The 13,504-nt window shown below is 37.0% G+C and overlaps 1 protein-coding gene across 13 annotated transcripts in view; it reads left to right on the top strand.

Moving 5' to 3' along the window:
* Window positions 1-13,504, top strand: part of TOR1AIP1 (torsin 1A interacting protein 1) — a 52,076-nt gene that overhangs the window by 6,593 nt on the left and 31,979 nt on the right. For 7 of the 13 annotated variants that reach the window (XM_033428195.2, XM_033428190.2, XM_033428189.2 and 4 more), the window contains exon 3: window positions 1,805-1,864. In XM_033428195.2, coding sequence (XP_033284086.1) covers window positions 1,805-1,864 — 60 coding nt within the window. Of the gene's footprint in view, window positions 1-1,804; window positions 1,865-2,765; window positions 2,811-13,504 lie in introns of all 13 variants that reach the window. The other 6 variants (XM_033428191.2, XM_049700391.1, XM_033428188.2 and 3 more) reach the window with 1 other exon arrangement.

Below are 13,504 nucleotides of genomic sequence, written 5' to 3'. Positions count from 1 at the left end.
TTGTTCAGTCAGTTCAGTCCACAATATCTATATAACTTCTTCTATGGCCAGGTTCATTCCTTTCATGAAACTAATTTCATAATCTAAAAATACAGTAGGAAAATTTCATTTACTTTTCCTAAAGTTAAATATTTTTAACAGTTATGGTTTCTGGCTAAATAATTATAGTTAAATATTTTTAATACCTTCTATTTTGTCATCAACATTTGATTCTTTGGCTCCTGTAGTTACAGCATTCATCCATTCTCCAGATATTATTGAGCACCTACTTTATACCAGTCCCCTTTCTAGAGCCTGGGGGTGCAGTGGTGAGCAAAAGCAGCAGACAAAGGAAGGAGATTGCTACTAAAGAAGGGTACTTGTTATTTTATTCTCTAATACCTCTCTGGGCTACTCTGTCTCCTTCAAGTATCTTACATAGGGCTATATATATGGTAGAGCATACAAGAAAAGCTCAAATGAAAAGATGGGGACTGAAATAGTAATTGATGTCTATAGAGTAGGTTAAGTTTTAGGTTTTAATTAAACCTGAAAAGGATGGGAATACAGAGGAGAAAAAGAGGAAGGTAGTTGTAATAATAAGAGTAACAGACATGTACAAGATTTCTTTTTAAAGCTGCTTATGTAAGTTCTAAATACCTGATATGTGAAATTCTAACAACTGATAATAATCTTAGAACTGGAAGATTTAGGGAAGTCATCTACTCAGAGTTTCTATCAGTGTAGGTGTCCCTTTGTTAACATGTATCTGTGCATTGTTGATCATCTGCAGTGATGTGGAAATCACTCCCTCACTCTCCATTCTGTTTTGGAGACAACACTTAATTTGGTTGTTTTTCGTTTTACTATTGAACTAAAAGCTACTTTGCTGTAACTTTCTCTTGATCTTAGTTCTGTGTTTTTGAGCTACACAAAGTCAATTTAATTGTTTCTCTACATCTCTGTCTTGAAGATGTACAAAATCATGCTCAGTAAGTATTTTTAGAACAAATGAATGGGTGTCCCTTCAAGATTTCTCTTCTTGATACTGTAAAGGGAAATTGGATTAAGTCAGTTTTGTGAAAACAAACATGGGCAGCCAGTGTAATGGCAGGGGTCAGGGATAGCTGGTTCGGAATGTGGTTTTTGCACTTCTCATACAGAGCCAAACATACTGCTTTTTTATAGAAACAAATGAAACAAAGCATAATATAACCCAAATTTAGATGTAGATTGCATTTTATTTTATGTTGTGTGAGGCTGTTTGAGGAAACACACCTTGGATTTCTAGGCTAACATTAATATTTTATTTAATGGGATTGGCTTCCTCATTAACCCTATGCCATTGAACCACAGACAGTCTGAAACCTGGCTAACATTAACATTGTTTTAAAAATTGGAGTTTGCATTTCCTGAACACACACAAGGTTAAATAATTGGAGGGAGTGTATTAAGTCTCAGGAAGTTAACCCTCAAATTAAAATATGACATAAATAATCCACAATTAGGGTATGCCACAAATGGGGTAGATAATTGAGTTGGTGCTATGGTACAGATTTTGGTTCTTAATTGAGAAATTTAGAAGAGTGTTATTTGATATTCCTTTCTTGTTATACAAATATGGTCTGGTGAGAAAAACTGCAAAATTTTCCATCAAGTCCATAAATTTTTTATAGCAGGAAACTTTAGTTCACTATTGTATTCCCATACTTAGCAAAATGGAAAGCTCAGAAAAAACTTGGCTGACTAAATAGATGATTGTATAATAAATCTAATATGTTTGACATTTTATATATTTTTTTAATGTTTTCTCTTCCTGTATTAGTGGTGAGTAAAGATCCTGTAATCGGCCTGTGTAGACCCCCTCTAAGAAGCTCAAGATCTGGTAAGAGACTGTTTTGTCTGTTGGTTCAACTTTCTTATATTTTTAAATAGAGTACTACATGTATTCATATGGTTCAAAATTCAAAAGTTTCTATAAATATACAATGAAAAGTCTCCCTGCCCCTTCTGACCTTTGCCCACCCAGTTTCCTCATCAGAGGCAACTAATGTTGTCAGTTTCTTAGGTATTTTTCCAGAGGTATTTTATGGAGATATAGGGAAATTCATGTATAAATGATATTTTCCTCTCTTTTTTTAACCCAAATTTTAGCCCAATAAATACTCCTTTCTGTACTGTCTTATTATTTATTTTTACTTAAAATATATTGAGACATCTTTCTATACAAGTGTATAAAGGACTTCCTCATTCTTTTTAAGAGGTTGTTTCTTATATGTTGCTATGATTCTTTTTGTTAGCAAAATGGTTTTAAATTAGGGTCAGGGACTTTTTATTCTTCCCAGTATAATGCTAATAAAAAATTCAAGACTGAGGCTTTGTGGCTCAGGGCTATAAATTTTCCCTGCCTTAATTACGTTTCTTTTTGACTAAAACCTTAAAAGGGTATTGCCCTTAAATTGATTTCATGACTGTGAAAGAAAACTAGTAATGTCATTCCAAGAGGTCTACTTCTACTTAATTTTTAGAGTTTACAGACCCATAAGGGTGCTTTATCATGGGAACTAAAAAGGAAGCATATTTATCTTCACATGAGGTTTCTACTCCTCAATCATTCCCTTTAAAAAAGAATTCGGTTGATTTTTTTTTTTTTGATAGATGGCTGTCCTTTTAAGTGTTATAAATGATAAAAATCTGTTAAGGTTTTGATGATGAACCTGTGGTAAAGAACCATATGATGCATTTCCTTTTCAGCTCTAATCATTTTCTTGCTATCTCTCTTGCAGATTCGTCATATAAAACAAATGGAAATACTAAAATGAGTGAATTAGGTTTGTTTATCTCTAATTCTTGTAGGTTCTCTTTGAGGTGTCTAATTATCAGTAGAATACAGGGGTACATTCATTTGGCCACTGGCTTGAGAATATTACTTTGTTCATTATCTCAGCTTGAGGGGCAGTGTCCTTATGACCATAAACTTTCTTAATCACCTGGGTTTTTATTCTCTCTAAAATTATGTCTTTTGTTATATTATTGTTTGAATTCATGTAAGAAAATATAAGAACATATATTTTAGTTTTTACTAGCAGTCAAGTTCACACTATTGGGAGAAAAGGATATCAATTTACCAATTAAGGTTTTTCCTTGATTTAGAAAGTGAATTTGAGCTTTTTCAAGGTAAGTTCAGTGTTCTTTGCCATGTTTGTTGAAGTGGTTTATATTCTTTTCAGTGTTTGCCTTGGTGTAAGACATGAGCTACCAAGATCTGCGGCTTTAAGTGAATTTACATTGATTGTGGTTGGACTTAGGTTACAATTCTTCTCTAAATTTGGAGATGAGTCAAAAGGAGGGAAGCTTCATTTTTCTTTATAAATAGTTGCAGCTTGTTTTAAATTTCTTTCACTTAAGCTCAGGCTAATTTTTTTTAGAGACTTCAGCACTTATAGTGTCTGGGTACTGAAAATGATCCTTGTAGTACGCAACTTATCATGTGTACTTTCACCCACCAGTTTCTCAAATGCTCTATTTAAAAACTTAGAAAAAAAATTTTTTAAGTCACAGAATCTTAATTAGAAGAGAAGTTGGAGCTGAAATAATCTAGCACTTTTATGTTCTTTGTATGCTAGATTTAGAAATCATTTCTACAAGTACTTTATAATAAAAACTAACTTTAAAAAAGTGCTTTCCAGCTTAAAGGGAATTTCTGTGAGATCAGTATAGGGAATGACACCCTCTTTTTTTTTTTTTTTTTTAATAGTAATGCTAGTACATCTTGGAGTATATAAAATGGCTATTCATGGAGCTTGAGCACTAGTGATACTTCCAAACTATTCTTTATTCTCTTTTTCTTGCAGCCCCACTCTGTTCTCCAAAACATGATTGGCACTGAATAGTCTTAAAAGGTACCTTTCTTGAAGGTATCTATAGCAGGGGTCCACAAACTACAGCCTCTGAGTAAAATCTGACCTGCAATCTTGTTTTTGTACAGCCTGTGAGCTAAGAAAAGATTTTTACGTTTTATACTCACACACACGTGTGTGTGTGTGTGTATGTATGACAGAGACCATATGTGGCTAGAGAAACCTAAAATACTTACTATTTGGCCCTTGATGGAGAAAGTTTGCCAACCCCTGATTTTATCAGTGGCAGAAATAAACACAGCATATCACCCAAATTAGCATTTGTTTGTTCTAAGTAAATTCAGAGAGTTCCATACTTGTCTGGACATAGATTTATTGCAACATTCCACACTAGGTTTTCCTGACAACACAAAAGACAGGAGACACAGTGACTCTCCTGTATTCTATCTAGTCTTCTCTTTGAGAAGGCATGGTAGTGTCAATTCTGAATCTTCATGTCTTTGTCCCACACAACACAAGTGAAGTTTATATTTCCTTGAGTACCCTTCACTACTCACACGAACACATTCCATAAGTCTCTAGGAATAGGAAAGTCTATAGTAGAAATATACCTGGGACTTTGTGTTTTTCTTAAAAACGATGACCAGGAAAAAGAAAGTGAACAGAAAGTGATACAGTTAGTGGATGCTCCACCCACCAGAGAAAGTGGTTGTAAGTGGTCTACGTTTACAGCAGACATAAAGACCTGGGACTTCTGAAAGTACCTTTTCCTAATTGGTTGAAGTTGTTAGAAAAGTGACACCTCCTTAATAGCACATTTAATTATTGCCATTTGTCTAAAAGCCACAGCTTTTATAATTTAATAACTTTTTTTGATTAAGGGTATTATTGCTCCAAATGGGATTTTAATTTCTTAAAGTTTCTGCATGAGTGTAGGGAAGAGTAATACCTTTTTTAAAAAAAATTTTTTTAAATGCTCTAACCTTCCACATGTAGCAGCCAAGAAGTTTAAAATAAACGAAACTGAATGACAAAAGAGGGAAATGAAATTAAAAGCTATGTAGTCATAGATACTGCTGATTCACCATGAGATTGTATTTGAGATTGTATTTGAATATTTATCTGTACATTCTCTGCAGCTTGGGTTAAAAAAATGAAAATTGTTTTAAGTATTAAAATAGTGGTGTATATATATATATGGTAGCCTAGAGAAGCTCCCTACTCTGGAAGAGGTCAGGAAGGTTTTATGGAGATGGCATTTGAATTGAATTTTGAAGGATGAATAGCAGGCAAAATGGGGAAGGAGAATTACAAATATCGCCAATACTTGTAATTGTTTTGTAATAGAATGTCACTCTTTTACCTTTAGAGTTCAGGCAATATGAGAAACTCCTTTACATTAGAGGCAACACTCACATTAACTGTGGCTCTTTGAGATATTTTATGTTAAATAATTTTCAGAATGACATTCTAAATCGGTAGACTTGGGTTTCTAGAGTTTCATTTTCTAGAGTGAGAAACATGTTTAAAAATGTATATACAGTCAAGACGAAAGCCTATTACAGTGATGATTACTTGTCAAATGTACAAGAGTTATTATTATTTAAGCTGTCTAATTCATAAAATATTACTGGATTGTAAGGCACAAAATAATACCGTTTTTTGTTCTTAGTGATGTTATCAAGATAGCCTAGCTTGACAAGTTATTGTTTATGTCTTGTATAGTGCTGATAAATATTTACTGTTAGGAACATGGAATTCTAAAGAAAGGATTTTTAGACACAGATTAAAAGTCTTTAAAGCATTCAAAAATAAATTAAATACTTCAAATATGATAATAACATATTAGAAGTATTAAAAGTAAATGGGGAACTCTGTTTTATAAGCTGGTTAAAAAATTTCTTAAATCCTCCCCCATGCTAATTAGAACACTAACATAAACAGAAAAAAAGGAGATTGAATTTTAGGCAACCTGGTATATGGGCTGATTATTAGTTAATTGGCTCTAGACAAATTGACCTGGAACTTCAAAAGTATTATGGAAATAAATTGTATCAGGATGAAAAAGGGAAGGATTACTGTATAATTTATTTTTTCTGATAGTTGGGTGAATGAATATAAATCTTCAACATACTTTTCTTTCCATTAACGCAGACTCAAAAATCAGTTCAGCCTTAAAGAAAGTTTGCTACACCAAATAAATTTTAAACTATATAAAACATAATGCCCTAATATAATTGTAACTTTAGCCCAGCTGCTGTATTACATGACTTACACCTAGGTGTTGTTGGAACCTCTCATTTTAGGAGGAATTCACATCTCAGCCTTTTCCCATCATTCATTCATTTATTCAAAAAATTATTGAGGAAGGGACTTCCCTGGTGGTGGTGCAGTTGTTAAAACTCTGCTTGCCAGTGCAGGGGACATGGGTTCAAGCCCTGGTCCGGGAAGATCCCACATGCTGCCGAGCAACTAAGCCCATGTGCCGTAACTACTGAGCCCGTTTGCTACAACTACTGAAGCTCGCGCACCTACAGCCCATGCTCCGCAAGAGAAGCCACGACGATGAGAAGCCTGCGCACTGCAATGAAGAGTAGCCCCCAGTCGCTGCAACTAGAGAAAGACTGCACGCAGCAACGAAAACCCCATGCAGCCATAAATAAATAAATAAATAAATAAAATTATTGCGGAAGACTTTTTGGTTCCACGTGTAAGGAGCTTGGAAGTCACCACTTCAGCCTAATGACAAGTTAAAAACTGACAACTGAAAAATCAACAACTCTTAGATCCATAACAGAGGAGATGACACAGGTAAAACCACTGACCCCAAGATTGGAGAAACAGACAAACATAGGAAGTCATGGCTTACTGGAGCCAAGATTCACAAGCAGAAGCCTCTGCAGGAGGTAGTGCTGGGTAGGAAAATCTGAGCTGCAGTCGGTGAATTGTTGGAGGCTCAGTGTGGACAAGTCTGAAGAGTTAAAAATTCCAGGAGGACCCAGTCAAAGGTGGGCCCCTACTGTATTGTGAAATTTACCTCCAGAAGCTCAGCCAGGCTCCCATAATGAATATCAGCAAAAAATCCCCTCGTACTTATGCAAGGTAAAGGGAGAAAGGAAACATTTTGAAATATGCAAGGGCATTCTGTTCTTCTTAACAAGGCAAGCCCTCAAGGAAATCTAGTTAACTGGAACCTAACCTACTCTATTATTATTAAAGCCCGACTGACCTGAAGGAAGGGAAATACGCAATGCCAGCCCACTCTGAACATCCTGTCACACCTAAAAGGGAAGGGAAAAAAGGTGAGGAACTGTTTTGAAGTTCACGGTCCAGAGGCATAAGCTTAACCAAAAACAGAGACCTAGAGCTATAGAATACTTCCCCTTCCCCAATACCTGACCACCACCTTACTAAAGATCTATTTACAGCAGTTCTTTTTACCCAGTACAGCATGTCCAGCTATCAAGAAAAAAATTACGAAACATGCCAAAATGCAAAAAACACAATTTGAAAAGGTACAGCAACATCAACCAGACGTGGCAGGGATGTTAGAATTATCAGACCAGGAATTTAAAACAACTATGACTAATATGCTAAGGGCTCTAATGGATAAAGTAGACAGCATGCAAGAACAGAAAAACAGTGTCAGCCGAGTGATAGAAATCCTAAGAAAGAATCAAAAAGAAATGCTACAGATAAAAAAGCACTGTAGGGCTTCCCTGGTGGCGCAGTGGTTGGGAGTCCGCCTGCCGATGCGGGGGATGCGGGTTCGTGCCCTGGTCCGGGAGGATCCCACATGCCGCGGAGTGGCTGGGCCCGTGAGCCATGGCCGCTGAGCCTGCGCATCCGGAGCCTGTGCTCCGCACCGGAGAGGCCACAACAGTGAGAGGCCCGCGTACCGCAAAAAATAAATAAATAAATAAATAATAAAATAAAATAAAATAAAAATTGGCATGTTAAAAAAAAAAAAAGCACTGTAACAGAAATGAAGAATGCTTTTGGTGGGCTTATTGGACTGGACACGGCTAAGGAAAGAATCTCTACAGGATATATCAACAGACTCCTCAAAGAAATTATAATTATGTGACATGATGTGTTAGTAAGTGCTATGATGACAATCATATTGCACTATATAAATGTATCAAATCAACACATTGTACACCTTACCCATAACACAATGTTAAGTATCAGTTATATCTCAATTAAAAAAAATAGAATCCTTGAAACCAAAAATCAAAGAGAACAATGACTGAGGAATACAGAATATCCTAGACTGTGTGACAGCTACAAAAGGTGTAATAATGCATGCATAATGTGAATAATAGAAGGAGAAGAAACGAACAGAAGAAATGCTTGAAATAATAATGACTGAGAATTTCCCAAATTAATGTCAAACACTAAATTCAGATCCAGGAAGCTGACAAACACCAAGCAGGATTAATGCCAAAAAATAAAAATACACTTAGGCATATCCTTTTTAAACCACAGAATGTCAAAAATAAAGAAAAAAATCCCAAAAGAAGTCAGAGGAAGACAGCACATGACCTGTAAAGGAATAAAGGTCAGAATTACGTCTAACATCTCCTCAGAAATCATGCAAGCAAGAAGAGATTGGAGTGAAAGATTTAAAGTGTTCAAAGAAAAAAACCCACCAACCTGGAATACTGTACCTTGCAAAACTATCCTTCAGAGGTGAAGCCTCTACCCGAGCTAACTAAGAAAAAAAGAAAAGGAAAGAAGAAAAAAAAAAAAGGGAGGAAAAAAAATGGGACACAAATTACTGATGTCAGGAATAAAAGAGGGGACACTACAGATCCCATGGAAATTAAAAGAATAACACAGGAATATTATGAACAACTCTATGCCACAGATTTGATAACCTAGATGAACTGAACTGACTCCTCAAAAGACATAATCTGCTAAAACTCACTCAAGAAGAAATAGGTGATCCAAATAGATCTATATCTCTTAAGTTAATTGAATCAATAAATAATAACCTTCCAAAACAGAAAGCACCAGGCCCAGATGAGTTTCCTAGTGAATTCTGTCAAACATTTAAGGAAGAAATTATACCAATTCTCTACAATCTCTTGGAGTATAGAAGCAGAGGAATTACTTCCTAACTCATTCTGTGAGGCCAGCATTATGCTAATACCTAAACCAGACGAAAACATCCTGAGAAAAAACTATAGACCAATGTCAGAAATACAGCAGAGTGAAGCATCTACCTTTGCCTCTCCCCTTCACTGTACAACCAGTGAAACATCCACAACTTAACAAAGGTGCCTCTGCCCAAAACAACAGGATGCTGGAGAATTCCACACAGCTGTACATCTAAAGCTGGGTGAATTTTAACACTTAGTGGAAGTGGAACTGAGGGAACAGTAGAGATGGGGCCTGCAATTTGAGTCCCTTAATGGGACAGCAGAGCCCACAGCTTCAGAGAACGCAGTAACTGCAAGAAAGGCTACATGCATGACTTGAGCCAACTGACTGCACCAGCACCCATGGCCACAAGTAACTGGTGGGTAGCAGCAGTGGGGCCTAGGACCCCATCACAACAGCTGCTGAGGTGCCCACATCCACAGCCCCCTCCACCTCCTATTCACAGTGGCAGAGCCTGCAAACCTTACAACAGACAAGGTAGAGTTGCCTGCATGACTCCAGCTCCCTCTGCCCCCTCCGTCCTCTCCCCTTCCCCCGATGGTGGGAAGTGACCTCTAAATAGAAATCTAGAAATGATACAAGTAGAAGACGAAAGAGAAATAAGGTGTTTTAAAAACGAGGAAATCCTATGAGAGAAGTCCAACTCTTTTAGGAAGGGCAACGTTAGGATAATGGGTATCCCAGAAGGAGAAGGGAGCAGAGAGGTTATTTAAAGAAATAATAGCTGGGCTTCCCTGGTTGCGCAGTGGTTGAGAGTCTGCTGCCGATGCAGGGGACACGGGTTAGTGTCCCGGTCTGGGAAAATCCCACATGCCACGGAGCGGTGGGGCCCGTGAGCCATGGCCGCTGAGCCTGTGTGTCCGGAGCCTGTGCTCTGCAACAGGAGAGGCCACAGCAGTGAGAGGCTCGCGTACCGAAAAAAAATAGTAATAATAATAATAGCTGAGAATTTCCCAAACCTAGGGAAGGAGCTGCATATACAAACCCATGAAGCTAAGAGAACACCTAATTACCTCTATGCAAAAAGACCTCCTCCAAGACATAATATTAAAATTCTCAAAATTCAATAACAGTATTCTAAAGGCAGCCAGGGAAAAAATAATGGTGACCTACATACAAAGGAACCCCCCATTAGGCTATCAGTGGATTTCTCAGCAGAAACCCTACAGGCCAGGAGTAGAATGACATTCTCAAAATACGGAAAGATAAGAACTGTCACACAAGAATACTCTATCCAGCAAAGTTAACATTCACATATAAAGGAGAAAAAGACTTTCCCAAACAAAAGCTGAAGGAGTTCATCAACACTAAACCTGCCTTGCAAGCTCTATTGAAAGGAGCTCTTCAACCAGAAACAAAGTGGCCAAAATATACAAAACTTTGAGCAAGGTGATAAATAGAACTAGAAAATTGCAACGGTCTGTCAGATTTTTTAAACCCTCTATCATCACATAAAGGTTAAAGGGAGAAAAAAAGCAGAATAATATAACTATCTCACCTTGATAACAAACAATATAAAAAGGAATAACTTAAGACAACAAAAACATAAAAGGGGAAAAGGACAGAACTTGTATAGGTAAATGAAGATATCAGTAGAAAAAGGACTATTTTAACTAAGGTGTTTTATACAAACCTCAGGGTAAACACAAACATTAACATAGAGCAGAGACACACAACATAACGAGAAGAGCCTGAGAAAAATATCTTAGAAAACCACCAAACCAAAATGGCAGACAGGGGACTTCCCTGGTGGTCCAATGGTTAAGACTTCACCTTCCAATGCAGGGGGTGCGGGTCCAATCCCTGATTGGGGAGCTAAGATCCACGTGCCTCATGGCCAAAAAACCAAAACATGAAACAGAAGCAATATTGTAACAAATTCTGTAAAGACTTGAAAAAAATGGTCCATATCTAAAAAGAAGAAAAAAAAAAATGCCAGACAGAAGCACTAGGAGAAACAAGGTATAGATCAACTAGAAAAAAAAAGATATGATGGCAGTACTATGTCCTTATCTATCAATAATCACCCTAAATATAAATGAATTGCACTCACCAATCAAAAGACACAGAGTGGCTGGATGGATTGAAAAACAACTATATGTTTCCTCTAGAAGACATAGCTCTAAAGACAAACATAGGCTAAAAGTAAAAGGATGGAAGATGTTACATCAAGCAACTAGCAGCCAAAAGAAAGCTGGTATAGCCATACTCATATCAGAAAAAGTAGACTCCAAGCCAAAAAAGGTAACAACAGACAAAAATGAACAGTATGTAATAATAAAGGAGACAATTTATCAAGAAGACGTAACAGTGATAACATAACAGACAGATCATTCAGACAGAAAGTCAACAAGGAAACACTGGCCTTAAATGAAACATTAGACCAGGTGGAGTTGATAGATTTTTAAAGAACGTTCCATCCAAACACAGCAGAATATACATTCTTCTCGAGGGAACGTGGAACTTTCTCAAGGATAGACGATATGTTAGACACAAAACAAGTTTCCGTAAATTTAAGAAGATTGAAGTCATATGCCATCTTCTCTTACCACAATGGAATGAAGCTAGAAATCAACTTACAAGAAGAAAACTAGAAAAATTACAACTATATGGAAACTGAAAAACTATTGGATCAATGAAATTGAAGGAGAAATAAAAAATTACTTGAAAACAAACGTAAATGAAAATACAATATACCAAAATCTATGGGATGGAATAAAAGAGGGAAGATTTTTTTTGTTTTTTTTCTTTACATCTTTATTGGAGTACAGTTGCTTCACAATGGCTTGTCCCTCTCCGCTTCACAACAAAGTGAATCAGCCACACACATACATATGCTCCCACATCTGTTCCCTCCTGCGTCTCCCTCGCCCCCACCCTTCATATCCCACCCCTCTAGGTGGTCACAAAGCACCGAGCTGATCTCCCTGTGCTATGCGGCCGCTTCCCACTAGCTATCTATTTTACGTTTCGTAGTGTATATATGTCCATGCCACTCTCTTTCTTTCTCACAGCTTACCCTTCCCCCTCCCCATATCATCAAGTCCATTCTCTAGTAGATCTGTATCTTTATTCCTGTCTTACCCCTAGGTTCTTCATGTCATTTTTTTTTCTTAAATTCCATATATATGTGTTAACGTATGGTATTTGTCTTTCTCTTTCTGACTTACTTCACTCTGTATGACAGACTCTTCGTCCATCCACGTCATTACAAATAGCTCAAATTCGTTTCTTTTTATGGCTGAGTAATATTCTATTGTATATATGTGCCACATCTTCTTTATCCATTCATCCGATGATGGGCACTTAGGTTGTTTCCATCTCCGGGCTATTGTAAACAGAGCTGCAATGAACATTTTGGTACATGACTCTTTTTGAATTCTGGTTTTCTCAGGGTATATGCCCAGTAGTGGGATTGCTGGGTCATATGGTAGTTCTATTTGTAGTTTTTTTAAGGAACCGCCATACTGTTCTCCATAGTGGCTGTACCAATTCACATTCCCACCAGCAGCGAAAGAGTGTTCGCTTTTCTCCACACCCTCTCCAGCATTTACTGTTTCTAGATTTTTTGATGATGGCCATTCTGACTGGTGTGAGATGATATCTCATTGTAGTTTTGATTTGCATTTCTCTAATGATTAATGATGTTGAGCATTCTTTCATGTGTTTGTTGGCAGTCTGTATATCTTCTTTGCAGAAATGTCTATTTAGATCTTCTGCCCATTTTGGGATTGGGTTGTTTGTTTTTTTGTTATTGAGCTACGTGAGCTGCTTATAAATTTTAGAGATTAATCCTTTGTCAGTTGCTTCATTTGCAAATATTTTCTCCCATTCTGAGGGTTGTCTTTTGGTCTTGTTTATGATTTCCTTTGCTGTGCAAAAGCTTTGAAGTTTCATTAGGTCCCATTTGTTTATTTTTGTTTTTATTTCCATTTCTCTAGGAGGTGGGTCAAAAAGGACCTTGCTGTGATTTATGTCATAGAGTGTTCTGCCTATGTTTTCTTCTAAGAGTTTGATAGTTTCTGGCCTTACATTTAGGTCTTTAATCCATTTTGAGCTTATTTTTGTGTATGGTGAAAGGGAGTGATGTAATCTCATACTTTTACATGTACCTGTCCAGTTTTCCCACCACCACTTATTGAAGAGGCTGTCCTTGTTCCACTGTACATTCCTGCCTCCTATATCAAAGATAAGGTGACCATATGTGTGTGGGTTTATCTCTGGGCTTTCTATCCTGTTCCATTGATCTATCTTTCCGTTTTTGTGCCAGTACCATACTGTCTTGATTACTGTAGCTCTGTAGTATAGTATGAAGTCAGGGAGCCTGATTCCTCCAGCTTCGTTTTTCGTTCTCAAGATTGCTTTGGCTATTCGGGGTCCTTTGTGTTTCCATACAAACTGTGAAATTTTTTGTTCTACTTCTGTGAAAAATGCCAGTGGTAGTTTGATAGGGATTGCATTGAATCTGTAGATTGCTTTGGTTAGTAGGGTCATTTTCA

The sequence above is a fragment of the Orcinus orca genome, chromosome 1 (assembly GCF_937001465.1).
Source record: "Orcinus orca chromosome 1, mOrcOrc1.1, whole genome shotgun sequence".
In the NCBI taxonomy this organism is placed as follows: domain Eukaryota; kingdom Metazoa; phylum Chordata; class Mammalia; order Artiodactyla; family Delphinidae; genus Orcinus; species Orcinus orca.
This window is presented reverse-complemented; position numbering and strand designations above follow the sequence as displayed.